General features: G+C 41.7%; 1 protein-coding gene across 2 annotated transcripts in view; it reads right to left on the bottom strand.

The window, feature by feature from the left end:
• LOC114545322 (RAS guanyl-releasing protein 2) overlaps nt 1-25925 on the bottom strand; it is a 51823-nt gene extending 25898 nt beyond the window's left edge. For both annotated transcript variants that reach the window (XM_028563593.1, XM_028563595.1), the window contains exons 1-7: nt 25503-25925; nt 9074-9253; nt 8737-8839; nt 8454-8510; nt 8057-8188; nt 6457-6607; nt 4692-4865 (exon numbers count right to left, since the gene is read on the bottom strand). In XM_028563593.1, coding sequence (XP_028419394.1) covers nt 4692-4865; nt 6457-6607; nt 8057-8188; nt 8454-8510; nt 8737-8839; nt 9074-9143 — 687 coding nt within the window. In that variant the 5' untranslated portion in view covers nt 9144-9253; nt 25503-25925. The remainder of the gene's footprint in view (nt 1-4691; nt 4866-6456; nt 6608-8056; nt 8189-8453; nt 8511-8736; nt 8840-9073; nt 9254-25502) is intronic.
• Nucleotides 25926-26479: the final 554 nt, after the last annotated feature.

Genomic DNA, 26479 nt, shown 5'->3' with positions numbered 1-26479 from the left:
AGCAATTCTGGGTCAATGGCACAGTCCAAAATGACCTCTGGGCACTGCATCTAAAGAGGGAACCACTGATTATCGTTATGTGGACACACTGCCCACTGTTTAAACTGCCAGTAGAGTATGTGAAAAGATATAAATATGAGCATGCATGGACAGATTTGACTTGCATAATTTTTTAAACAATGCCTTCTTGTAACAAGACGCTGCTCTGTGAGTCTGTCCTCAGGCACAGCAGTGCTCTGAGCTAAATGCTAACGTCAGCATGCTAAAGTGCTCCCAATGACAATGCTAACATGCTGATCTTATTTTAGCGTGTTTGCATGCTAACATAGCACTATGGCTAGCACTATTTTACTTAAAATAATCTGAAAGATGCATAAAAGACAGAGATGATTCTGGACACCGACTATGGTGATGAAAAGGAGATCAGAGGAGGTGATTCCCAGTCATTTATCCACACATCAAGGCTGGTCAGAATCAGCATCTATCTTCACCACTACACTGTCAAAAATGTACGAAACACTGGAAAATATCCAAGTGTTTAAAGTGCCCATATTATGCTCATTTTCAGGTTCATAATTGTATTTTGAGGTTGGACCGGAATAGATTTACACGGTTTAATTTTCAAAAAACACCATATTTTTGTTGTACTGCACATTGCTGCAGCTCCTCTTTTCACCCTTTGTGTTCACGTCTCTGTTTTAGCTACAGAGTGAGACCTCTCACTTCTGTTCCATCTTTGTTGGGATTCACACATGCACAGTAGCTAGGTAAGGATCACATCAGCTAGCTGTTTGTTTCTCCAACTTCGGCCTGTACGAGGCAGGATTAGCCGGGAGACTTCTTCCAAACGAGGGCGCACTTCCAACTTTGCGTGGAATACCTGCAGAACAGGGACATGTAAGTACTTCTTTTGTAGATTATGGTGAACTTGTGTGTGTTGTAGCAGTGTTTTGCCATTGAGAACGAGGGGGCTAACCGCTAGCATGCTAGCGCTAGCATAGCATGGTGCTGATTTTGACCAGCTCACCCGGAGACTGAAGGAAGGACACGTTCAGAAACCCGTATCTCACTCAAAACAGCATGGATTGGGTTTTTTCCCAAGTTTGTATGCATGTGGAAGCACAAGAGACACAAAATAACACCCCAAATCCCAGAAAAAGTTTTTTCATAATATGGGCACTTTAATAGAAGGAGGGTGAAACAAGCGAGACAAGAGAGAGATCTGCTGAGTCGTTGGTGTGTGTATTAAGACAGAGAGAGGTGGTGAAACCTGCTGAGTCGCCCTTAAATAAATGATGAGGGACAGAAGTTTGTTTTGCAGCTGAAGCGAAGGGTAGGGTAGAAAATGGGTATCAATCCAGGAGCAGACTGGCAATGCGTAATGAGGATGCATTCCCATTGCACTGCAGGCTATAGGATGAAAATGATTTTCCAACAACCGACTGCAGCTCCCTCGCACGGGGGAGATGAGTGAATTGACACATAGAGGGAGATCCCAGCCCATCTGGCAGACCAGATGATAACATCAAACTGAAATGATGTCAATTACAGTGAAGCCCAGGACGGCATTTAAAGGGATGTCTCTGTAGTGAAAGGACGGCAGTGTTCAGACATATGGGCAGAGAACCATATAAGGCAACAAGCTGGAAACTTTGTTTGGGAATTGGTAGGGAGGGACCAGACTAAACTAAGATTGACCTGTATATGACCGTACAGTAGATGATTCCAGTTGATGAGCATAGGAATAAAGAGATATATGGATAGATACAACTTTCACGTTAACTTTCATTTGGGCTTAAACACAAGGGAGGGACCTTTTTAACTGACAATAGTTTATCAGGCCAGTGTGCAAATGACAACTGTCTCCCAAAGAGGAATGAGTGAGCACTCAGTAAAGAGAAGGCTGGACTTCCTTTCGTCACGGCTGTATCGGAGGATTCATAGCCTCGGTAGTATCATGGCTCCAGGGTCGGCCCACCACTTTGATCCATTATTGGATGGACTGCCATGACATTTGTATTCATCCACGGTCCCTAGAAGATGAATCTTCCTCTGAGATTGAAATCTTTGGTGTTTACGAGGGCTGTCACAATGAACGCGATGATAATTTTTTTCGATTGCTTAAGCACTATTTTTTTTAATTTTTTTTTTAAAACACTACACACAGTTAGCACAACCACAAACCCAATTAGCAGAATACCTCAGACCATTTGCAAAATGAAATACACTCTTGCAAAGACTATACACTAATTTTGTTATAATAAAATATATATATATATATATATATATATATATATATATATATATATATATATATATATATAAAATAATAATATTTTGTTACCATATGAAACATGTTTCATATGACCTAATTCGGTTTGAACCAGTTACACACTGCTGTGGCTGACCTAAATGTCCCAGTTTTCATACAGCTACTATAGTAGTGTGCATAACACTGTTAGCTCAGCAAACAACAGACATACATAAAATACTGTATCCAGTACAGGTTACAATTACAGTAAACATAAATTATCTGAAAATACAGTACAGAAAATACTAGACTGACCTGCTGCATTTTTAAAGTGCTTAAACCTGATTGGTGTGCAATCATGTGTTTGGGCACCTGGTAGCTGTGTTTCACAGATCATAGGTGTGGTCATTTGACAGTCAGTGCTTTGGAATTGCAAGGAAGTGACATCATGATATACTTCTGTGTCTAATGTGTACAAGTGTGTTTAGGGTTTAGGGTCCTGTGATTTGGGCCTCGGGCTGCTCCGTAGTTTGGGAAATCAGGAAGCGATGCAGCAGTTACGTTGTGGGTAACCAGAGCCTGTCTATGGAGAGCCTGTTCACTCCCTGTCTCACTCCCTATTAGCCCCATTGTACCAACCCGGAATTTTCCCGAGAGTGGAAGTTCTCCCCTTATTAGACATTCTCTGGGGTAACCAAGGGGGTAAGCCTCTCCTCACAAAGCATAGCTCCTATGGCGCCATTATGATGCTAACAAGCACTCACCCGCCGTTAGCATTCCATTGACTGCCATAACTTTACATGTGAATTGTTTATTTCTAAAGAAACACGACAACGTTTTTAATATAATGTTCACATTGCACATTGCTGCAGCTCCTCTTTTCCCCCTGTGTGTTGAGCTCTCTGTTTTAGCTACAGAGTGAGGCATCTCTTCTTCTGTACCATCTTTGTTGGGAGTCACACATGCGCAGTACCTAGGTAAGGACTACTAGCCAGTCAGAAGCAGAGTATTTGGGCATGCCATGCTAGCAGCTAGGCGAGATGTCTTTTGCACTAAATCAATCTTAAGTGTTGATCTAACCCTGCTGTTTAATTCTAACTTTCTCCTCATAAGGAAGACTTTCAAATGGCTTCGCCAAAATCAGGTCGACAATATTAGCATTGTCTGCCATTGTGTGCAGTTTGCTAGCTGGCTAGTTCACCCCTACAACACTAGCCTAGCCTACTGTAGGAATGAATGAATGAATGAACAAACGATCTAACAAAACAATATTAAACTCGAAGGATGAAATGTGGGAATTAGGTTAAACTGAAACAAGGAATGTTGTGTATAATTGTATGAAATGTATTATGAAAATTGGCTAGCAATTTCGCCAAGCAAATACCAAGAAACAGGTTGCAGCAGTTCGTCTTTCAACTAGACTTGTAAAATCGGCGATGGAGCTGAGCTCTGCTTGAAGTTGAACAGCTTCGGCGACTTTTTATAGTAAAAAATCGCTGTAAATCAAAAGGAGATACAGTCCTTCGACAGATCCTCCAATCACCACCCAGAAGCCCAGTGTCCAGGCCAGCCCCCTGCTCCATTGGCCCCCAGAGACGCTGAGCGTCCGTGGGCGGGACATAATCGCAGCATTTATCCAATGACCGTCTAGTTTCAAAGCGCTGAAAAAAACTGATCAAAGCAGCCCCATTCAAGTCAACGGACGCTAGGCTTCAACGGGGAAATGCACTGAGATTACGGGAATGTATGAGAAGGAAATCGAGTCAGCCAATTCTGAACCAACTCGTCTTCGAGATGAACGTATTCTAACGCGTTTAAGTCAATAAAATGTTAACACAATAGTACATATTTGACCATTTAAATTTTAGACATTTTAGGGGAAGCTGAGCTTCCCTTGCAGTCTTAAAGAAATCGCCACATAAAAACCTTTGGATAATGCCAAAAAAATGCCTTATTACCCAGCTAAAACAAGACTTTCTTAATTCCAAGAGACGCTTTCCTCTGACAGCAGCATTATGCGAAAGAGCTTCCAGTCGGCATCTTAACATGCTAATACCTCTAAAGCCTTTTTAAATTAAATTCACTTTTTCTTACAATTTGTGCCGCAGAATGGGAAATGATCGCGTGTGTGTGTGTGTGTGTGTGTGTGTGTGTGTGTGTGTGTGTGTGTGTGTGTGTGTGTGTGTGTGTGTGTGTGTGTGTGTCATCTAGGCTTCACCGTGACTTTTCCCTCTTCTCTCCCAGTCACATCTCTAATTCACCTTTCTACGACTTTCACCCCTCTTTCTTTGTGGCTCCAGGCAGTCTGTCTGCTTCTATATGCACCCTGAAGCCCCTCCCCCCCACCCCCCCCCCCCCCCCCCCCCCCCCCCCCCCTCCCCCACCATCTCTGTCTTAAAACCTCAGCAGTAAACAGCCTTAAAGGGCCCCGCAGACAGACCTGTGCCACTCTGATGAAGTGGGAGATGACGGCGGCTCTCTGCGGGGCGGTGGGCTTGCTGAGCACCATCAGCTGGATCCATTGGGAGACGCTGTTGAAAAGCGTGATGAAACGCTCCAGGATGGGGTTATCCACTGTGCAGCCGTGCATCACAAAGCTGTGGTAGTCCTGAAACTAAAAGCAGGAACAAGAATTACACATTTAGTTTCATATATCAAATTTCAAAAAAATAACTTCCTCAAAATCATCCTCAGAAATTGTTGTTGTAAAAGGTCTATCACAAAAAAGACACCATTGAGTTTCATTTTGGGAAATTTGGCATCCAGTGTTTTTGAGATTGACCCACACTTGAGACAAAACTCAGAATATCCCAGGCTCTGCTGCTTGGTTTTGACAATTCTTTGTTTAATTGGTCTCCTATATATCTCCCAGCTTTATAATAGTGCAACACTAAGGTGCTGGAATTCCCCTTTCATTTTGGGATATATGCTTATTCGCTTTCCTGATGAGACGTAGATGATACCACTTTCATGTCTGTATGGTAAATATGCAGCTGGAGATAGCAGCTGGTTAGCTTAGCATAAAGACTGGAAAGGGTAAGGCTACACCTGGCTGCGTGGCATGAGCATGTCAGCTGTGTGGCGTGTCTGTTTTTATTTTGGCTCCCATGTTAACAGGTCAGAGCTTACATACTGCCTGCGAGACACGCACGTCTCAGGCACGCCGAAAACACGTGCATGCTAGAAATAGAACTGACGCCTATTTGTCGCGAGCGTGTTGGAAGCGTTTCCAGGCAAAATAGAATAGGAAAAGATGTTTATATGTAATTTTGACACAAATACATATTAATAAATGACATTTTGATGTTTGCTTGAGTGCAGTAAATCAATGGGAAACATACATTTCTCCAGACAAGGCTAGCAGCAGCAGCGCTGCGTCAGACTGGTGTGTAAAGACATAGAAAACGCCACGCAGCTGACACACAACAGAAACGCCACGCTCATGCCACGCAGACAGTGTGTAGCCGGCCTAAAACAGCTAGCCTGGCTCTATCCTAAGGTAACAAAAGTCATCATCCAGCACCTCTAAAGATCACTTATTAACACGCTATGTTTTGTTTGTTTAATCTGTATGGACACGAATGTGTAAAACCAACAATTTACTCTTTCACAGGGAGTTCTGTGCCTTACTATTTCTTGGCGCTGTCCAAAGGATTTACCTATGGAAGTGTATTTACCAAATTGTTGAACTAGTCCTTGAAGGCAGCACTGTGGATAACAAAGCAGTCAACTGGCTGATTTACAGCCCATCTTTATTCTGGGAAATATAAAACAAGACAGATTTGCTTTCACCTACAGTAGTCTAAATGCAGAAGAGTATCATTATAGACTGCACCAATGCTGCTCTATATTTATATTTCTCATGGCTTATTTTGTTTTATATTGAGCCAGAATATCTTTTAGAAGAGTCACAAAGACAAAGCCAAGACAAATCACTCCCACTGCCCCCGTCTTGCCACCAGCACCATCACACTTGAATAAATTATCATCGTGCATTTAAATCAGCACACACCCAGTCATTGCCTTTGCTTCCCAAAATAACACTCAAAGAGCAAAAATGTTTCCAGAAAACAAATGTAATTACTGGCAGTTAAAGTGGATTTGAACCGCAATTGCTAAGCAACTATTGAGCCAGCAGCAGGTGAAATTACTAGAGCATTCAAAGAAATAAGGAGCTGTAAACATTAGATTGTGGGCAAACTGACCAGGATCTTGCAGAAGGATTTGTACTCCAGGTAGGTCAGGTGCTCAGCCAGTTCACAGGAATCAAGGTGGTCAAACAGCAGGGACATCTTCCTCTTTTTGGACACTGATGGGACACGCTGAGTCACCTGCCGCTTCCATTTATACGACGGCCTGAGAGGGACGAGAAAGAATATTTAATGGACGGATTCTCTCCTTGGGTCTTTTGGATAAAAACTAGGGCTGGGCAATTTATCAATATTATATTGACATTGTGATTAGAGTAGATATTGTCTTAGATTTTGGATATCGTAATACTGTATGGCAAGTGTAATATTTTCCTGGTTTTACAGGCTGCATTACAGTAAAGTTATGTAATTTTCTAAACATGCCAGACTGTTCTAGCTGTTTTATTATTGGCCTTCACCCACTTAAGAGTGATTTATGTTTCTGCGTTAAATCTACACCTTGGCCAGTGGTGTAGTCTAATGTATTGTAGTGGGTATACTGTACTGTATATATTAGCCAGAATCTGCCTTTTGGGGGGGGAGGGGGGGCATATTATAGTGGGGGGTCTGGGTGTCCTCCCCCAGGGAAGTTTTGAGCGTCAACGACTTCATTTCCTGTGTTCGGATACACTTTTATGCACCAATTTACGGTGGAAATACCTTTATTTAGCCTACGTGAAGAAGAAAAACCATACACCACCACAGATGACCATTCAAAATATATATTAAAAATATAATGGAAAGTATGTTGTTGCGTGTCATTGGGCATTTTTAAGTGGGGTATATGGAAATCCTGGAGCTTTCTTAGTGGGTATACCGCGTATACCTGCGTATCACATAGACTACACCACTGGCCGTGGCTACATACGTAGGTACGTGTTGATACAGACCCTACGGCGTAGCCTGACGTGCACCCCTGAAAAGTTTTACTACACGTCGCGGCGATGTATGTCACTTGGCCGTGGCTTGGTAGCATTGCATTTCCCCCCGACTCATTTCCTGGTTCTCCTTCTCCATAAACAACATTAAATCAAGGAGAGGTTTAACTTTTCCTGCTACAGATTTCCCGCCGTGGTCAGAAAGCACAGGGGAGACACTTTGTTTCTCTCGCTACAACTCTGAAGCTAATCGCCGTCACTCTATCACTCGCTCTACCACACCCTCCCTACGCACACACACATGCCAGCTCTGCTATTCTCTTAAAGACACAAGTATAAGTATAAACTTCAGGCCACTTACAAAAATTTAATTGTGTAAATATTTTGTGAAAGCGCTATTAGTCAACCCTACAATATTGTTTCGATATTGAGATATTTGGTCAAAAATATTGTGAGACTTGATTTTCTCCATATCCCCCAGCCCTAATAAAAACTGTTTTCAACTTTTTCAACACATGCAGAATTCATTTCTAGAAAGGAAAAGTCATGAATGTGCTCCTTGTAAAGGGAAGTTGAGGTTACACAGAAATGGCTTTTATTGGAATAGGAGGTCATTGACCCTGCATACTGAGAACACGGGCAATAAAAGGACACACCGACATAAACACTCACAGACCAGAGACATTCATTCACGCTGTCGACAACATGGCACAGCTTTCAGCAGCCAATTCACTCACACACTGTCGAGGTCAATGAGCCGACTCTGGCTCTCGTTGCCCTCGGTGGTCAAGAGGTCTTTAAAGTCTTTGATCTGGTCGGCCAGCTCCGGGCTCAGATTGAACTCTGCTGGAAACTCAGAGATCCAGTACCTGGAAGGCACAACAAAGAGATGAAAAGGATGGAAACTAGTGCAAGGGACATCGACTTGTTCACATCTACACAAAAATGTGACACTAAGTTTAAGACCTTGATTTTTGTTGGTTAACATGATGATAGAAAGAGACTAGACAATTTCTGTATAACATGGAGTTACTGTCAATATTCAACTGTAAACTCACAAACCCATGAATGAATCATCAGACCAAAGTTCAGAGAGGAATTGCACCAGAAGGGGTAAAAGAAAGAGTTTATTACTTGACCAGGTGGCATATTCTTGTTCGGCGCTCAGCAGTGCTGCTGTCCTCTTGAGATCTTATCGATAAGTCAAGGTGCAACTTTGCGGCAAATTCCCCTTTTCAGACTATAATAAACTCTTTTAAATCCCATTCAATTTCAACAGACTTGGGAGAAAGAAAAAAGATAAACAACCACAACAACAACAGATCTGGCATTGAATCCATTTTCAGTAAGAGTAATAATGTAGACGGAAACCAAAGAATACATGTCTGAGGTATCAGAAAACTAGGGTGAAAGATACTTGAGCACTAGCTTCTTAGCCAAGTCGGTTGAAGGGATATACCAAGGGTGCATCATGAGAAACATGCGGACCAAGGAAGCATCCTTCAGAGTGCCGCTCTCATCTATAAGAAGAAAATAGGATGTCACTCATCACCACCTGATATCAATTAGTGTGTATCTATTTTGGTAGTCAGTGTGAGTTGTTGTCTGACCACCAACAGCAGACATTTCTACAGAAGACATAGATTCCAAATGATTTACAAAAAACATAATGCAACAATTCTTCCATTTATTGACTCCCTTTGAAATAAATGTAATTATCTATTTCAAAGTTTACAGTGTGTAAAATGACCAACCGAAGGCTTGGATGCTCGCTTCCACCAGCTCGTCCACCGCGGCCGACTGCTCCGATAATATGGACTCCATCGTTCCTTTCCTCTGTGCTTTTCCCCTCGTTCCTCTCTCTCTCTCTCTCTCTCTCTCTGTCTCTCCGGTTTGACTCTCGTGCCTCTCAGGCGAGCGAAAGAGAGTAATTGCTGTGTGAAGCACAGAGAGAGAAAATGAAAATCATAGTTGCTGCGTGTTTGGAATAGTTGTGTGGTCGGTTATTTTGCATCCTACTTCACACTGCAGAGATACAGTATAGCCAGTGAGTGTTTACCCTAAATTTAAAACTGGTGAATTTTAATGGGGATATCTGCCAGTCAATGTCAGCCCCTAACTGATATGATGGTTTGATTTGACCCAACAAATTCAAGGTGTCAATCTGCAATCCTGCACTGCGTAAAAGCACAAGTATCTTACCAGAAAATTACTTTTTGGTAGAAGTTAAAGTCACCTTTTAGAATAGTACTTGAGCAAAAGTCTTGAAGAATATTTACTGTACTTAAGTATCAAAAGTAAGTTTCTGATATTAAATATACTTAAGTAAAAAAAAAAAAAAAAAAAAACTTTGATTATGAACTTTATGGCCAGAAGCGTGTTACGTTATCTTCATCACCACTGTCGTTAGGGTGATCATCGTCTGTTACCATGGCGGCAGAGCCTGCAGCAGGTGCTTCCATGACACTATCAGTCATTATGCTTCCTCCTCTTCTTCTTTAGTAACCCTAACCCTATGTATTTTTTATTTATTTTTTGCCGTTTGGCAACAAACAAGCATTATGTGACCAACTGGAATGGAGCGTGCATTAACTTGCAATCTAGGAGCAATGATTCGCTAAACCTGCTTTTTTCCAGTGTAACAAGTCTGATTCTGATTTTATTTTGTAGTAACGAGTAACTAAGATGCTTAGGGGAAATGTACAGGGGCGTCGGACTGGGGGTAAAACCAATACTGATTACCAGGGCCCAAGGGGAGAGAGGGCCATTGAAAAGTCTGGAATATATTTTATTTTACCTGAATATTTTCATTTCCTATTTAAATTTAAATAAAAGTTAGTGTATTTGCTGAATAACTTGGTTGATTGACTGAGTGCTGTAGAAATGTCTTTCTCAAAGAAAGCCAAATCAGGCTACCAAAAAAGAAAGGAAAGACAGGAGAAGAAGAGAAAACAAAATGAGGGAAAACAATTGGTAACTGACTTCTTTTCAAAGAGAGGTGAGCACAAACTAAAAAACAAAATCCATGGTGCTAAACTGCTTGAATATCTCCGCGACCGTTAGTGCTAAAAACGGACTGAGACAACCCATTGAAAGAGCAGAACATACACTTCCAAATGATAATTTGGTTATACATGTAATCTGAGGTAAAGGCTAAATAAATAAACTACACTAACAATGCTGTTTGTATACAACACACCATTGTAACAGTCTAATTTAAAACATGTTTAATTTTGAATTATTAGGCTATAATGTCTATAATTAGCAATAATAGGCTAATCAGTGTCATAGGTTTGGTAGCTCATCGGTAGATACATATCATGTCAACATTATAGTTATGTCAGATTTAGTAGAAACATTGTCAAACACATCAGCCCTCAGTTTCAGAAACTGTCCCACCAGGGAGTGGAGTAGCAACAGACCCCTCATCCTCCTCTTTGGATTTGAGAAAAGGTGAGCAAATATCAAAATATACATAAACATACCATGTTTAGCCATTTTGACTGAAAAGTGTTAAGTAACACTAACATCTTAGTGTGTTTTTATTATATTAGGTTATGTGACGATCCTTCCCAATCTGCCTGCCTGTCATGTTCTGCACCTTTGTCTGCAGGTACTGGGAGTGGGCGGGTAGGTGGAGCTGGGAGGGTCGTCTGGACCTGGCCATCTGGGCGTGGCTTACAGAAGGCATAAAAGATTGCTCTCCTGGGAGTCTCACTCTCTCTCAGCTGGTCCTCCTGCATCCATCCACCATTTTGTTCTTTGTTTGGTTTGGTACACCTTACAACACACATCACACCATTCATTCACTCATCCACTCATGGCAAACACGACTGATGTCTACTACATTTACACACCACACTATTGCATTTATGTTTAGTTAATTTGTGTTATTAGTATATTTAGTTAAATAAACTACCTTTTAACTATCTGTGTGTGACCTCCCTTTTGTTGCCGGCCTTGAGCCAAACGGTAACAGTTACAATTAGGATAAGAGGTTAACATCAAATGTATCCTTCATAGAGAAAGATAATAGAGAACATCTGATTGAGGATGATGGGAGTGAAGACAGCGGGGAGCATGAGTGTTGCACTGACCACAATGAGAAAATGAGAGATGAGGAACTGGAAAGTTAGCTGAGCTGTGCAGACCAGTTTTGGCCAGAGGATCCAGGACTATGGCCAGATAAATTAACAGATGGTCAGAGAGACACCATAGTACGCAGGTTGGCAAGTAAAGGTACAGAGAAAACAAACAAAATGTAGTAGTAACCACAGCAAAGTAGGCTAGAGAATGTTGAGAAAGGAGGTTTGAAATGTGTGTATCAGGCTACTCTAAGCATTACAGTTAATAGTTATTACCCTATAAACATCTAGTCCTACAGATTCATGTGTACAGAGGCCCAATTATTATTATTTATTTTTTCTTTGGGTGGGGGGCTGTTGAGGAACATGGGGGCCCATCAGGACCGCCTATGCATAGGGCCCAAGGTCTTGTGCTACGCCTCTGGAAATGTAGTGGAGTAAAAGTATACATTTTATTTAGGAAATGTAGTGGAGTAAAAGTTTCCGGAAATATAAATAACAAAGTAAAGTACAGATACGTAAATATTCTACTTGAGTACAGTGACAAAGTATTTGTACTTTGTAACATTACAACACTGACTGAGCGGAGAGTTTAAATGTCTCGTTGTGACTGAGAAGTGATTACAAAAACAATACATTGTGGCTCTCTTATGTGAACGCAAGCAGCCATACAGCATACAATTGGAGAAGTTATGGCTTGTAACAAGATAAGATATGACTTGTCAGGAAATATCTGATCAAAAATATGTGTTCAATGCTAACTCTGTACACCTTTTGATAATTCAAACTGCAGATACATTTTGGTCAGCACTCACACAAGTACTGAGATTCAATACCTAGCACAAAAGTTGACGTGAAAATGTTTTATTTACCAGGAGTTATCAACAGCTCTGACTCGTAATGAGTCATTTTGATCTGATAAGTAAGAACTGAACTGAACTGTCTACATTCTGTATGTCATAAGGCGCATGCAGGGCTGCCTCTAAGCATGAAGTCAGGAGACGTAGTATAAATATCAAAAAAAGTGTATTTGTCAAAACCTAACCAAGTGGATTAGTTGCCTAAACCTAACAAAGTGGATTAGTTGCGTAAACTAACCAAGTAGTTTAGTTTGGCCCACCCATGAGAGAGACATCATGGCTTTCAAACGAGCAAAGTGGCAGTTGGTCAAGGCCACACCCCCACCCTCCACCTTGCCCCCTCCTTTCTCCTCAATAGCTTCAGACACAGAAATGGCACATATTAAGGAAAGCTCATTGTGGGACTAGCTCTAGTGGCTCTAATTCTGCACCAAGGCTGAATTTTGGGAAAGATTCTTCAGATACAGTATTAGGGGACCACTAAGGTCTATATAAAAGAGACTTCAGATACAGTATTAGGGGACCACTAAGGTCTATATAAAAGAGACTTCAGATACAGTATTAGGGGACCACTAAGGTCTATATAAAAGAGACTTCAGATACAGTATTAGGGGACCACTAAGGTCTATATAAAAGAGACTTCAGATACAGTATTAGGGGACCACTAAGGTCTATATAAAAGAGACTTCAGATACAGTATTAGGGGACCACTAAGGTCTATATAAAAGAGACTTCAGATACAGTATTAGGCAAGGCAGCTTTATTTATATAGCACATTTCAGCAACAGGGCAATTCAAAGTGCTTTACATAAAACATTAAAGAGCAGTTAGAAAACAATTAAAAAAACAATAATAAACAAATTAAAAACATTAAAAGACAAGAATAAAATTGATAGTGCAGTATAAGAATAAAAGTTACAGTGCAGTATAAGAAATTAAAGTTAATAAAATAGATTATTTAAAGAAAAGCAACATAAAAAAAAGGTCTTTAGCTTAGATTTAAAAGAATCAAAAGAGGTTTCTGGGAGTTTGTTCCAGATATGTGGAGCATAAAATAGGGGACCAAAATATGAATTAGATACAGTATTAGGGGACCACTAAGGTTTAAAAGAACTGAGAGTTAGGGGGACCACTAAGGGATATAAAAGGTTTCAGTATTAGGGGAGTTTGTAAAAGAGACTTCAGATACAGATATGGGACCATAAAAACTATATAAAAGAGACTTCAGGTACAGTATTAGGGGACCACTAAGGTCTATATAAAAAGACTTCAGGTACAGTATTAGGGGACCACTAAGGCCTATATAAAAGAGACTTCAGGTACAGTATTAGGGGACCACTAAGGTCTATATAAAAAAGACTTCAGATACAGTATTAGGGGACCACTAAGGCCTATATAAAAAGACTTCAGATACAGTATTAGGGGACCACTAAGGTCTATATAAAAAGACTTAAAAAGATACAGATATTAGGGGACCACTAAGGCCTATATAAAAAAGACTTCAGATACAGTATTAGGGGACCACTAAGGCCTATATAAAAGAGACTTCAGATACAGTATTAGGGGACCAGGCCTATATAAAGAGACTCAGATATAAAAGAGGGGACCACTAAGGCCTATACAGTACAGTATTAGGGGACCACTAAGGTCTATATAAAAAAGACTTCAGATACAGTATTAGGGGACCACTAAGGCCTATATAAAAGAGACTTCAGGTACAGTATTAGGGGACCACTAAGGTCTATATAAAAAAGACTTCAGATACAGTATTAGGGGACCACTAAGGCCTATATAAAAAAGACTTCAGATACAGTATTAGGGGACCACTAAGGTCTATATAAAAGAGACTTCAGATACAGTATTAGGGGACCACTAAGGCCTATATAAAAGAGACTTCAGATACAGTATTAGGGGACCACTAAGGCCTATATAAAAGAGACTTCAGATACAGTATTAGGGGACCACTAAGGCCTATATAAAAGAGACTTCAGATACAGTATTAGGGGACCACTAAGGCCTATATAAAAGCATCCAAAGAGCTTATAAAAAGCCACAAACAATAACAGGAAACCACAATTTATTATCTGTCCTTCACAGGCTCCAATGCAGTTTGTTGTGTACAACCAGAACGCACTGCAAGCAAAGTATTAAAGACATATAATAGTCAAATATTTGGACATTCATGATGGCATTGTGTCATACATGTGTTGCAGAAATACGTTAAGAAAGAAATGTGTACTTGTAGTTTTCTTGTTGATTGAATAAGTCCTCGCAGCAGGGAACCATGGCAACCTCATCTTACTGCCCAGTCAATACACACACCTCTACACAAACGCACAAAATACATGTTTTTACCTAGAGAAGTAGACGTAACCTGAGGGAATCTATTTACTCTATAATCCTGGATGAGTATATTGAGTCTGAAGCAGTCAAATACACTAATCCTATCTCCTATAACGGTTGCTGCTCGATCTTGGTGTAAAATAGGAGATTAAAGAAGCCACTGGATATTTTGGTGTGTTGCTGATAAGCGTGAAGGTAACGCTGAGGTTACGCTCGAGTGACAAAGTTAGGCCACATAATCTGCAACATAGCACGCTGCTGGATCGACTAATGGCTGTTTAATGTTGTGGTTCTGTGGCGGAGTGTGATGAGTGTGTGTACGTATCCATTGTGCCTGACACAATGAAGCCTTCCCCTGCGCTGTCTCTGCTGCAACGCGGTGGGCGGACACACTCAATTACAGGCTTCACGAGCTGTCTCAGCTACACACATTCGCACATTTCTGCAGGGATGGAGGGAAAAGAGAAGATGGAGAAAGAGAGGGAAGTATAGCCCTAAAGCTTCAATCATCAGTCATACAGCGAGAGTGAAATGATGAGGAAAGAGAACATACTGAACCTCAAATCTGTGCCTTTATAAAGAACGGGGTCAGATCATGGAGAGAGAAAGTGTAAAGAAATGACAGACTGCAGGACCACAATCAAAATGATGTGCTGTATACAGTCTATAGACAGTATAAACAGTCTATAGAGCGATAGAACGATGAAATCCGAGCAGCAGTTGCTGCTTTGGATTTAGCTTCTACAGAGCTCCGGGACCCCGGCTACCAGCGGCAGTTGTTTAGCCGCCAACAGGTGACTGTGAGCCGGGTACAGGCACCGCCAGATGACGGTCCTTTCAGGGGCCATGGTAGTGGAGTTATGCCAGAAAAATTGAGTGTCATGCGGCGATGACAGTTTAATTTTAGGCACCAAAACGACTCGTTAGGTTCAGGAAAAAGATCAGATTTGGATTAAAACATTCCAACAAAATGGAGTACAAATACAAATACAATATGTGCAATATATATATATATATATATATATATATATATATATATATAGCTATGGATAGACCTGAAAGTTCATATGAAAATGTTAAGGTCACCACAGGAAATGCGTCTCTGAGCCATAGAGCCATAGAGTTGTATGTCTGAAACCTCAAAGAAAAAACCCACCTGTGACAGCTGACTAACAAAACAGAAAAGAAAAAAAACAGACACCACTGCTCACATGTCATGAATATAATCCGAAGGGAAGGGGCCCTAAAGTGTATTATTGCCGCACAACAAGAGCCATTATTAATAAAAGCCATCCAGATCTGTGCTGAAATGGATTTTCTCGTTTTCGCTTCTGCATTTTTTTGCATTTCAGTTCAGAACAGTCTGTCCTCAAGGACATCTGCTTAGGATGGGTTACAGTGCCACCTGTGCAAAGGGTGAACCTGCTTTTAACAGAGTCTATTCTGGCACTGCGGCACAGGCTGATGATGATACCGTCTTACTGTCCATTCATCATCCCGCTGACAAGAGCTCTTTGTCGCAACCCAGAGAACAAGCCTCTCCGTGCTTTGAGGAGGATTCAGAGACTGATAACAGCCTCCCCCTTCTGCCTTTTCTGCAATTCTTTCAGTATTTTTCCCACATGATTTCTGATCATGTTTCTATTACCGTAAATCGATTGTTAGGTAACGCACGCTGTGAGAGCTTTTGGTGTCATCCTTGGTTGCCTGGTGACGACGATCCAGGGCCATAGATCAGGCAGATTAGGGGTGGGTTGGGGCGCAGCGGGGATAAAGGGAAGCTGAAGGGTGCCTGGTCAATCCTGGCAATGCGGAATCTGTAGTGTGCTGCTGGTTTCGTGGGCACTGAAAATGTCAGATCCTCCGGCTTGACACGGAAAGACACCTTCTCACTGCCGTCCTTCTCATTCTCACTTTAGTAGCCATAAAACAACATGAAAACTGTTCGCCACTTCATAATACCTGTGCAACCCCGTCTCCTAAAAAATTGCGTTCCCATACAATGAAACTCCATTCTCAATTATGGTTCAAGGGAAACGTATTTTCCAGTGGCTGGCACACATTGTGAAAACAGCTGCTGTTTTAAACATGTTGTGAATTTACACAAAACTACTTGAAAGAGATGATGGGTAAAAATAAGTACTTTGGTTACATCATTTAAGTTAAGTACGTGATGTAGGTTATGTATGTTGCATAAACAAGTCAACGCTAACTTTTGGTTTCACACAGTACACGAACAGCTGTCTCTTGGGTGAAAGTGTTTGTTTGACCCATCCATCTACAACAGCCTTATCTCTACATGGGTTTTTGCGGACTTTGATTAGAAAGTATTTGTAATAAGAACTAAAATGTGTGATGTATAAAATGAAATCCGGGACAAAATATATGTTTCCCTCCAAACATAACTGAGAATGCAGTTTTGTTATTATGGGAAAGTTATTTTTAGCAGATAGGGCTGACCTGTGGCACACCCACACATTTTTCACTTGTAAAAAGTCAAATACAATATGAAATATAATGCTTTATCTGCAGTTCCTAAATGCATGTGTAAAGTGAGTATATATTTTCTATGCAATGGAGTAAATTAGGGTGTTTATAGATTCATTGTCCCTGCCTAAATCACATTAGGCTCTGCTAAGTATGCCTTCTTACAAAGCCCACACATTAGAAGGAAACTGGCTGCATAAATCTTCAAAATCTTTTTATGTCTTGGAATTGACACTCGCACTGATTGATGATCAGACACTGACAGACACACAGATAATGACATCCATCCTGCTATTGATATTCCCATAATGGGCTCATTTCCATGCTAGTAAATACGCAGAGCAGATGCACAGTCTCCATACAGCCATCGATTCAGTTTCATTCCCTCCCCACTGGCATTTGGGTAAAACAAGTTTGATTGATGTTTTCATGGATAATGGTCCTGAGGTAAAAGATAGGGATGCATGTATTCACTCTGATTAGCTATAAGGCCGGCACATGTTAAAAGGTTCTAGCTCCAGCATTTTAGCCACACGACTGACGTGATGCACTGACTTTGTCATCTAGAGTCACCATCAGGTCAAAACTATTCATCCACTCCTGTGGTTTATGACCACAAACCAACAAAATACACACTGAAACCAGATAGTGAACATGATAAACACAGTACCTGGTTAAACATCAGCATGATAGCATGGTCAATGTGAGCGTGTTAGCATGCAGACAGCAAGCACAGCGTTAACAGAGCTACAAGTCTTGTAAAGACCTCAATATACAACCCTGTCCCTAAAAATGACATCCCAATACATCAAACTGCGTTTTCAATTATGTTTCAAGGGAAACATATTCTCCAGTTTTTATTTTTTATTTTCTGACCAGTGCACTTTGTGAAACGTCGCTATTTTAAACGTGGTTAACGTTAAACCTGAATTGAAACAAAACTACTTGGTAAAGTTTAGAATAATATCACAATTAAGATTAAAATAACTTATGTTATGTAGTTTAAGTTTAAGTATGTAATGTAAGCATGTTACATACTTTAATTAGAAACATTTAAAAAAATGTCAGATTTCCTTCCTTTCCTCCATCATATGCCACAACTAAAAACGCTTTAGCCTTAGAACAAACCCATCTTGGTGGCAAAATGTAAATGTAGTTTAAGGGTTGATAGTGGAAGATACCACAAAAAAATCTTATGTCTCAAATGAATATGATCATTCATTTACTGTAACTTTAACCCAAGTTTGGAAAGTGAGAGCCAGTAATCTGCATTTTAGAGCTTTATCTCATTTTTCAGCCTGGTGACGCCATGTGGATGAAATTACAAGACTGAAAAACCACACAGACACCACTTCTTCGTGTCATACACACACACCACACATATCTCTTGCCTAACACCCCCTAGTTTGTTACAGGAAGTTGTAGCAAGGGTGCATGATGGGACAGATTTAGTTCTCCAGAGGGGCCTACAGAGCAGCTGTTGACAGGCTCTATTTACAGACTGCAGGGTACTGAGAGCAGGAAGGGAAACGTTTCCTTTTCCCTGGACACGCTGAATGCCACATCGGTGGGGGCGCACCGGCTGCGAACTGAGATTAGCAGCTACAGTTGCTCCTTAGGGACGGAGGGGGGGACGGAGGGGGTGACACGGAGGGAGGAGAGGAGGACAGGGGAGATAAAGGAAGGCAGGAAGAGAGCGTACTCAACCTCTCTTCAGCCCAGTCAAACATGGAAAGAGATTGTTGGCTGAAGAGGGCAAAATATCAAATAGGGAGGGAGAGTCATGATGGAAAACACAGGAGGAAGAACAAAAATGCAACTTGAATCCCTCTCTCAAAAGCTAAATATATATATATATATATATATATATATATATATATATATATATATATATATATATATATATATATATATATATGTGTGTGTGTGAAGGAGGCAAGCAGCACTTTTTCATACTCTTAGGATTAGGAAAATATGCGCATTTCACAATGTGTTGCTTGGACAGAGCAGCTGCTAGAGTGTAATGTTTTATTACGTCCTTCAAAACTAAAAAAAGTCACGCATCCTGTTCCACATCTGGCACACTCTCATGTCCCACATCTCAACTTTCTGACTTCAAATGAAAAGTGTCATGTGTGGGACAGAAAGGGCATTGCATGTGCCTCCCACCCTCCCTCCCCCTTACTGTATCAATGTGTCACATTGTTTTTACTGCTTTGTTTTGAGGCTTCCTGCTAAAACTTCTGCCCTTTTACCAGATGCGAAAGTTTGCTTCATAACAAATACCGGAAGGGTGTTGTTGGTATGCGTGTGAGAGATGTGGCAAGTATATTTCTGCGTGCCCACCCTTTTTTCTTTCTTTAACGTGTTAGAAACGTTCTCATCTAATTGAATACATTGCTGTTAGGTAGTGTTCTCTCTATATTAGAGGTTCTTCTTTTCACTTCTCTCCCTGACACACACACATAACTTCCATCTCGCCATGTGACGACTGAAGGCTGAGGCCACATGGCACATTGTGTAAAAGACCAAACTTGACACATCATTCTTTGCAATAGATTAGAGTCTGTTTCTCTTCTGCCAACCGTCTGATAATTTCACAACATGCACAGGTCAGGAGTCATTTTCTGCTTTTCTGCAATGCTGATGTCAGGAACATCACTTCCTGTGGTTATGAGTGTTTCATCTGGGGCAAAAATATTCCATGTAATGACAGTTCAGTAATCTGAAATATTTGCATGTTGCAAGAAGAATGCATTTGCTAGATATCAGATTTATGGAGGATACAAACTTATGATTTATGGGAAAATGTCTGAATTCCACAAATTAAAGCAATAGTTTGACATTTGGGGAAATGTGATTATTTTGCATTCTTGCAGAGCGCTAGATGATAGGATAGAAGCTAAGATACCACTCTCATGCCTGTTCAGTAAATATGAGCCAGCAGCCAGTTAGCTTAGCATAAAGACAAACCTGCCAGCACTTGTTAGACCAGATAACGTGCTATATCTGGTGTGGTTAATGAATACAAAAGTGCTAAACAATGCTTGGCCTGGGACCAGTAACTTCCTGGAGTCTCCACTGGTTGCCTGGTAAACATGTTTTAAAGCTAAGATAACAGCTGCTGGCAGAGTCCATTTAGAGATGTTTTTTATTAGCGTTCCTTCTATCTTCCTATCTAACTCTTGGCAAGAATGTGAATAAGCATATTTCCCAACATGTTAAACTATTTCTTTAATAGCAAGCTTCCATTCCATTACCCGGAGGCACCAGAGGCCCACCCTCCATGCAGACACACGGGAGGTTAAGGCAGTGTAGCTGCAGGAAAACATCCACCCAAAAAAACAGCCCTTGGTTGGGCTCAGGCACCTAGTTATGCTGGAATCAATCCTTCCTTTTTCATAATTCAGCTTTTCTAAGAAGTGTGTGTGTGTGTGTGTGTGTGTGTGTGTGTGTGTGTGTGTGTGTGTGTGTGTGTGTGTCTGTGTGTGTGTTGTTGTTGTTTAACTACATTTGTGGGGTCCTGGAGTCCAGTATACTTGTAGGGTCTGGACTGCTTTACTGTTTGAGGGTTAAGACTTGGTTTTAGGATTAGGGTTAGAATTAAGTTATGGTTAGGTTGAGGGTTAGGGTTAAGGTTAGGCATTTAGTTGTGATGGTTAAGGTTAGAGTAAGGGGCAAGGGAATGCATTATGTAAATGACGGGTCCCCACAAAGATAATGAGACGCACTTGTGTGTGTGTGTGTGTGTGTGTGTGTGTGTGTGTGTGTGTGTGTGTGTGTGTGTGTGTGTGTGTGTGTGTGTGTGTGTGTGTGTATATGTGTGTGCATGTGTGCGTGTGTGCGTGCGTGTGTGTGTTTTACAGAGCAGGGCACATACTGTACATCTCTAGAGACTAATTTGTTCTTTGCTGTGTTTATCTGCTTCATTTCCTCCTTCCTGTCAGGTTGGTGTTCGCTGAGCTACACAGTGGTTTTAAACAGCAGTCATGAACTAGTTTCGTGTTATATGTGTACGCCAGGAGTTTCACATTCATTCACACAGCCAGCCTCTTCATTCCCCCTGCAGGCTTTCTCTAACAGTGTTAGCCTTGGCTAGTTCCTGTTTATATCTATCTGTCTCCCTAAAACAGCTTGCATCCCTGAGCAGACCAGGCTATAGCCTAGCACAAACACCACAGTTTCCTGCTCCATTCATTATCGCACATTCAGATAAAGAGTGTGGGAGATAACAGGATGCAAACAGACCGATGAGAACAAAAAGTAAAGAAATGAATGCACATTTTTGATTGCAGGTGCAGTAAACCACAGGCGTTCTCAAAAACAAATCGGATTCCCCTTCTGAAAGTGAGACGCGCCTAACACCTGTAGCACAGAATAATGCCAGTCAACTGAAACCTTAACTAATCACAGCCATGCAATCACCATCACTGCTAATTCACTGCCTTAAGTAATCACTACACTAGCTTAGATACAGCAGCAAGGCAGTTTCGATCCGCCCTCCCACCAGCCTGATCCACTACTGCGTTTCCCCCTGACTGATTTAATTCCAGCCACAGCTTGATTTATAGCTCTTCAGGTCCAACACTTTCCCTCAACAGCTACCTTCCCCTCCTATGTCTCCCACTCTTCTGTGTCTGCATTCTAGCCATGCCTTTAAAGGTGAGGTGCATTGACATACTGAGATTTTACATGGTCTGTGCCCTTTAATGGGAACTGAAGAGGTGACTGTGGAACAGAAAGATCCACCGAGGGACAAAGAAAGAGTAGAGATGACTAGGCCTATCATTATGGAATCAACCATTGGGGGAAGTTTTAAAAGTGAACCTGTTTGCGTTAAGTGAAGTCACATCCACTCACAATTAGATCATTTGAGGAAAATATGCGATAACGTTGAATATCGCAATAACGATATACCTCGCGATAAATAAACAGATATCAAAGTGTTCTCACTTCTGCTGCGATCAGTATTCTGCCACAATACAACAAGTTGCTTGTTGAATTTAAAACAAACGAAAGGAAACCATTTCCAACATTATTGTATTGAACAAATTGAACTTTGAATTGAATATAAAAGTTAGCACTAAAAAAAGAATGACAGCTGCATTTTAAAGTGCAGTTTTCCACTCATATTCTCTGTGTTGGAGTTTTATTGGCAATATGTCGCAGATTTTCGCAATGTGTTTATTGCACAAGTTGATATTGCGATGATGATAAAGAAACTATATACAGTATTGTGCAGCTCTAATTTATTAATATAGTTGTAGGATCTACCTCAGCCTATGCTGTGTGTCTCTAAATTCTCTTTTCTGGTGTTTAAATCAGTTTAAAAACACTCCCAACAATTAGGGCTTGGTGCCGAATTCGATACTTTTCAGGCACAGACCGAATTACCTCCTTAGTATAAAGGAAAAAGGCACGTCATTCAATACTAAATTTCAATACCTAAAGGCCGGCTACACACTGGCTGAGTGGCGTGAGCGTGGAGTTACTGTTGCGTGTCAGCTGCGTGGATTTTTCTATGTCTTTGCACACCAGAAACGTGTCTGTACACATGTATGTTTCCCATTGATAAAATGAAATAACATGTTAAACATAAATATATACTGATCTGATTGCAGCAAAGACAACGTCGGCAGTATTCACGGCAAAATAGGCTACAGAATATTTTGTTCTGTATTGACAGGTGCAATATTAGAAAATCTCTCTTTTTTTATTACATTCATATCTGCATTTATATCAAAACCTAGAGACTTTCAAACATCAACATGTCATTTATTAATATGCGTATTCTATTTTGCCTGGAAAAACGCTTCCAACATGCCTAATCGCGTGAAAATTAGGCGTCGGTTCTATTTCTAGCAGGCACGTGTTTTCGGCGCGGCTGAGACATGTGTGTCAGGCAGGCAGTGTGTAAGCTCTGACCTGTTAACATGGGAGCCGAAATATGAACGGACACGCCACGCGGCTGACACGCTCACGCCACACAGCCAGCGTGTAGCCGGCCTAAGGAGCAAATCTCATCAGCGTCAGCGTCAGCCTATAAGCCTGCAGCATGCTTCTACCAAGATCTAATTATGATTGTGATTGGCTGTCAAACGTCACACGCTGTAAAGGCAGGCAGGAGAAAGTCTACGTTACGCACAGAGAGACGGGGGCTCACGTGGTGGGAGCTGAAAAAGAAATGTTGTAATTTCTTTTTGTTAAAATGGATTTTATAAAAATTGGTATCGAAAAAAGGTATTGTTCAGGATCCGGTATCAACATCACTTTATTGGTATTGGTACCGGTATCGGAATTTTTCATAGAATACCCAGGCCTAACCAACAACTAGTTCAGAAGAAAGCTTTGGTGCAGATATTGAGTACCTTCCTGTTGTCAATTGACAAGCAGGTAAGGTGAGAAAGGTCGATCCAGGTAACTAGGAGTGTATCACAGGGATTAGGGAGAGAAAGATGGTATTAGCTGATGAAAAGTGAGATAGGGAAGGCAGAAAGCGGGCCGAGGCCGAAAGTGCATTTGACCGTACGCGTGTGCTGAACGTTCAGCACACGCGTCTGGCTTAGCTCCTGTCTGCTCTTTGTAATTATTTTTCTTTTTCTTGCTTGCTTTTTCTCCCGTGTTGATTGAGTTTTGTTGCCCATCCTCACTATTGTCACTCTGTTCTGCCTTGCTTCTCCTCCCAAATGTGTTGCTCTTGGTCTCTTTGGCATAAAGCAGCAGCCCCTGGATCCAATTATGGCTGGCTTTCATGATAAGTGCAACACTGCTGCAGGTTGAGGTGGAGGAGGTGGCTGGAAGTGATGCTGAATATCAAGGGTGGCCGCTCCAGAGCCCTGAAGTAATTGCACTGCGGCAGCAGAGGAGAGAAAGGAGAAATGGACATGCAGGAGCATGTTTGTTTTTTTTTTCGTAAATCTCGTCCAGGCTACTTGATTTAACCACAATGCTGCTCTTAATCCTTGAAATCTTTTCTTCTTCTTTTTCAAGCACCACTTCACCTGTTGGGTATGTGAGACCAGAAGTTACTGTAAAGTAACTGCTAACCATATAAGCTATGGCCTGATAAAATGGACTTTGGACTAACTGTTCTATTGATTTGTGCTTTGGTGACACATTTGCCTGTCATATGTGATGGCTGCTGTGGATGTCTGCCACATTTGCATCCTCTTAATCAGATGATGTGGATGAACAAGTGCACACAAAGCGAGCTTGTCCAATATAAAAAAAAAAAAAAAAAAAAAGGAGCGGTTAATCAGCAGCACGCAGCTCCGGCCAGATCAGCAACATTGAAACACACTGAAGTGGCTTTTTTCCCCTCCCACAAGAATGTGATGGGCTGCAAAGCTACAGCTGCTAAGACTTTCAAATGTCCAGACAGGCAGACGGGTCACAGCTTCCAAGTCAAATCCCTCTGCTCTGACATCACAGCATGGGTGGATAAGGCAGGGGTGAAGTACAAGCAAACACTTTGCAGAGAAAGTAATCAGCACTTAAGGATGCCTCGTAATCCCCCGCTGCTTTGAGGCCGGTGGGAGAAAATCACTTTGATTCACTGCAGTCAGACAGCTGCAGCCTGGTAATGAGTTGACTGATTGAAGGAAAGGTACGTCTGACCCCTCGCTTGTTTAATTCAGCAGCCACGGCTGAGTCACGCTGAGCTGGGACACAGCCCCCAGTTTATGGCCAAATCTCATCAGGTGTTTACTGGTTATTAGCTGAGCTGCCGGGGCTCTAGTGTCAGTGCCATTTGATGGATACCTCGGCCAGATAACTTCCATCTCCGCCCCCTTCCTCATTCCCAGATGGCTCAAGCCATAACGTTGCATGCCTGCAGGCTTTTGCTTACCATCATTCATATCCCAGTCAAGCAAGATAAAGATCCTGCCGCTCCCTCAATCTAATTTTAGGAACAGGCGTTCCTCCATCCTCCTCTACTCATGCGCCTCTTCCTGGAAATAACAGTGCAATGACCCGTCATTTGCATTGGTTCTGCTAGCAGATATAATGGACAGATGTTGGATTGCAACTTCTGTCTTCTGCAAGTCGGAGCACAACAGCTGGGGTACTTTTTTTTTTTTTTTCCCAACACAAAGTACAAAGCGCACTCATGACTCCCTAATGAGTCACCGTGAAATTCTGACTTCGCTGTGGCTGATGGTGCAAGAAGTCCTCCTTATCTACTGTTACAATACAACAATACACACGTACACTCACGTAGCCTACTAACTCAAGTGATCAAGGAGTGTGAGTGTAAGACAGGCACGCCACATTACCCTGTGGCGGGTTTCTTCTAAATATACTGTAAGTGCCTGAGCAGGCGAGAAAAGAGAGCCATCTGAAACCCGCCATGCGTAAAAATGCCTAGCCTCGGCTTACTAATATGCACGTTATGACACATTTCTTACCTTTTTAGAGTTTGAAGGGTCCCATGCTCTGGGAGAGAGGAGGCGACAGTGCTAACAGTTGTGGAGTGAGCTGCTGAGATGAAAAGCGTTACATCACACTTAAAAAGCCTGTTTGGCTGAGGAGTGGGAACACCAGGGTCCTGCGGAGGGAGACAGGCGCAGATGATGGAACCCCAAAAAAACTCATCAAAAAATATTGCACTCGGATCCCTCTTCGGAGTTGATGCTGGCGTGTCTCTGAATGCGCTCTGCGGGGGTTTTTCTTTTTTTATTTACGGCACATTAAACCCTACAGTGTGCACAAGTCATCTCGTGGCGAGCTCGGAAGCAACTTGTGGATGTGATGTGTGTTGGTGTAGGAGAAAGCAGCTGCGCGCAGTCATCTGGCCGCAGCTGGACCGCGTGCCAGCCCGTACGCTCACGTCCCAGCTGTGCAGCTCGCAGTCCGACTGCAGAGCCACAGTCCCGCCTATTGGTAGGAGCACAGCAGCACCACGGGCTGCACGCGCTTGTTGTGTGTGTGTGTGTGTGTGTGTGTGTGTGTGTGTGTGTGTGTGTGTGTGTGTGTGTGTGTGTGTGTGCTGCTTTCGCATCATTACACACCATCCACAACAATCCAGCATAGTGGTCGCTGCTCTGCAATATTAATGCGTCTTGTCAGATATCAATCATTTCTTGATAACCTCACGTATGTCCACACTTCCAGGTCTGTGCTGCCTTCACATACACCTCATACATTTCGGAATGTTTGAATATGTTTATATTTCAGTGGGCTAAACAAAAGGCAGAGCTCTGCTGCAGTGGTAGAATGGGGAATGCACGTATTTGTTAATCAATCAATTAATTAATGACTTGATTGATTAATGAATGTAGCCCATGTACAACATGGCATGACAAATAGAGAAAATATATGTTGCATTTTTCTTATTTTTTTGGAATAGGATTTTCGCCCATTGTAACGTCACACGTTGCGTTCA

Source organism: Perca flavescens, chromosome 19 (assembly GCF_004354835.1).
Source record: "Perca flavescens isolate YP-PL-M2 chromosome 19, PFLA_1.0, whole genome shotgun sequence".
Lineage (NCBI taxonomy): Eukaryota > Metazoa > Chordata > Actinopteri > Perciformes > Percidae > Perca > Perca flavescens.
The sequence above is the reverse complement of the archived record's forward strand: the minus strand, read 5'-3'. Positions and strand labels throughout refer to the sequence as shown.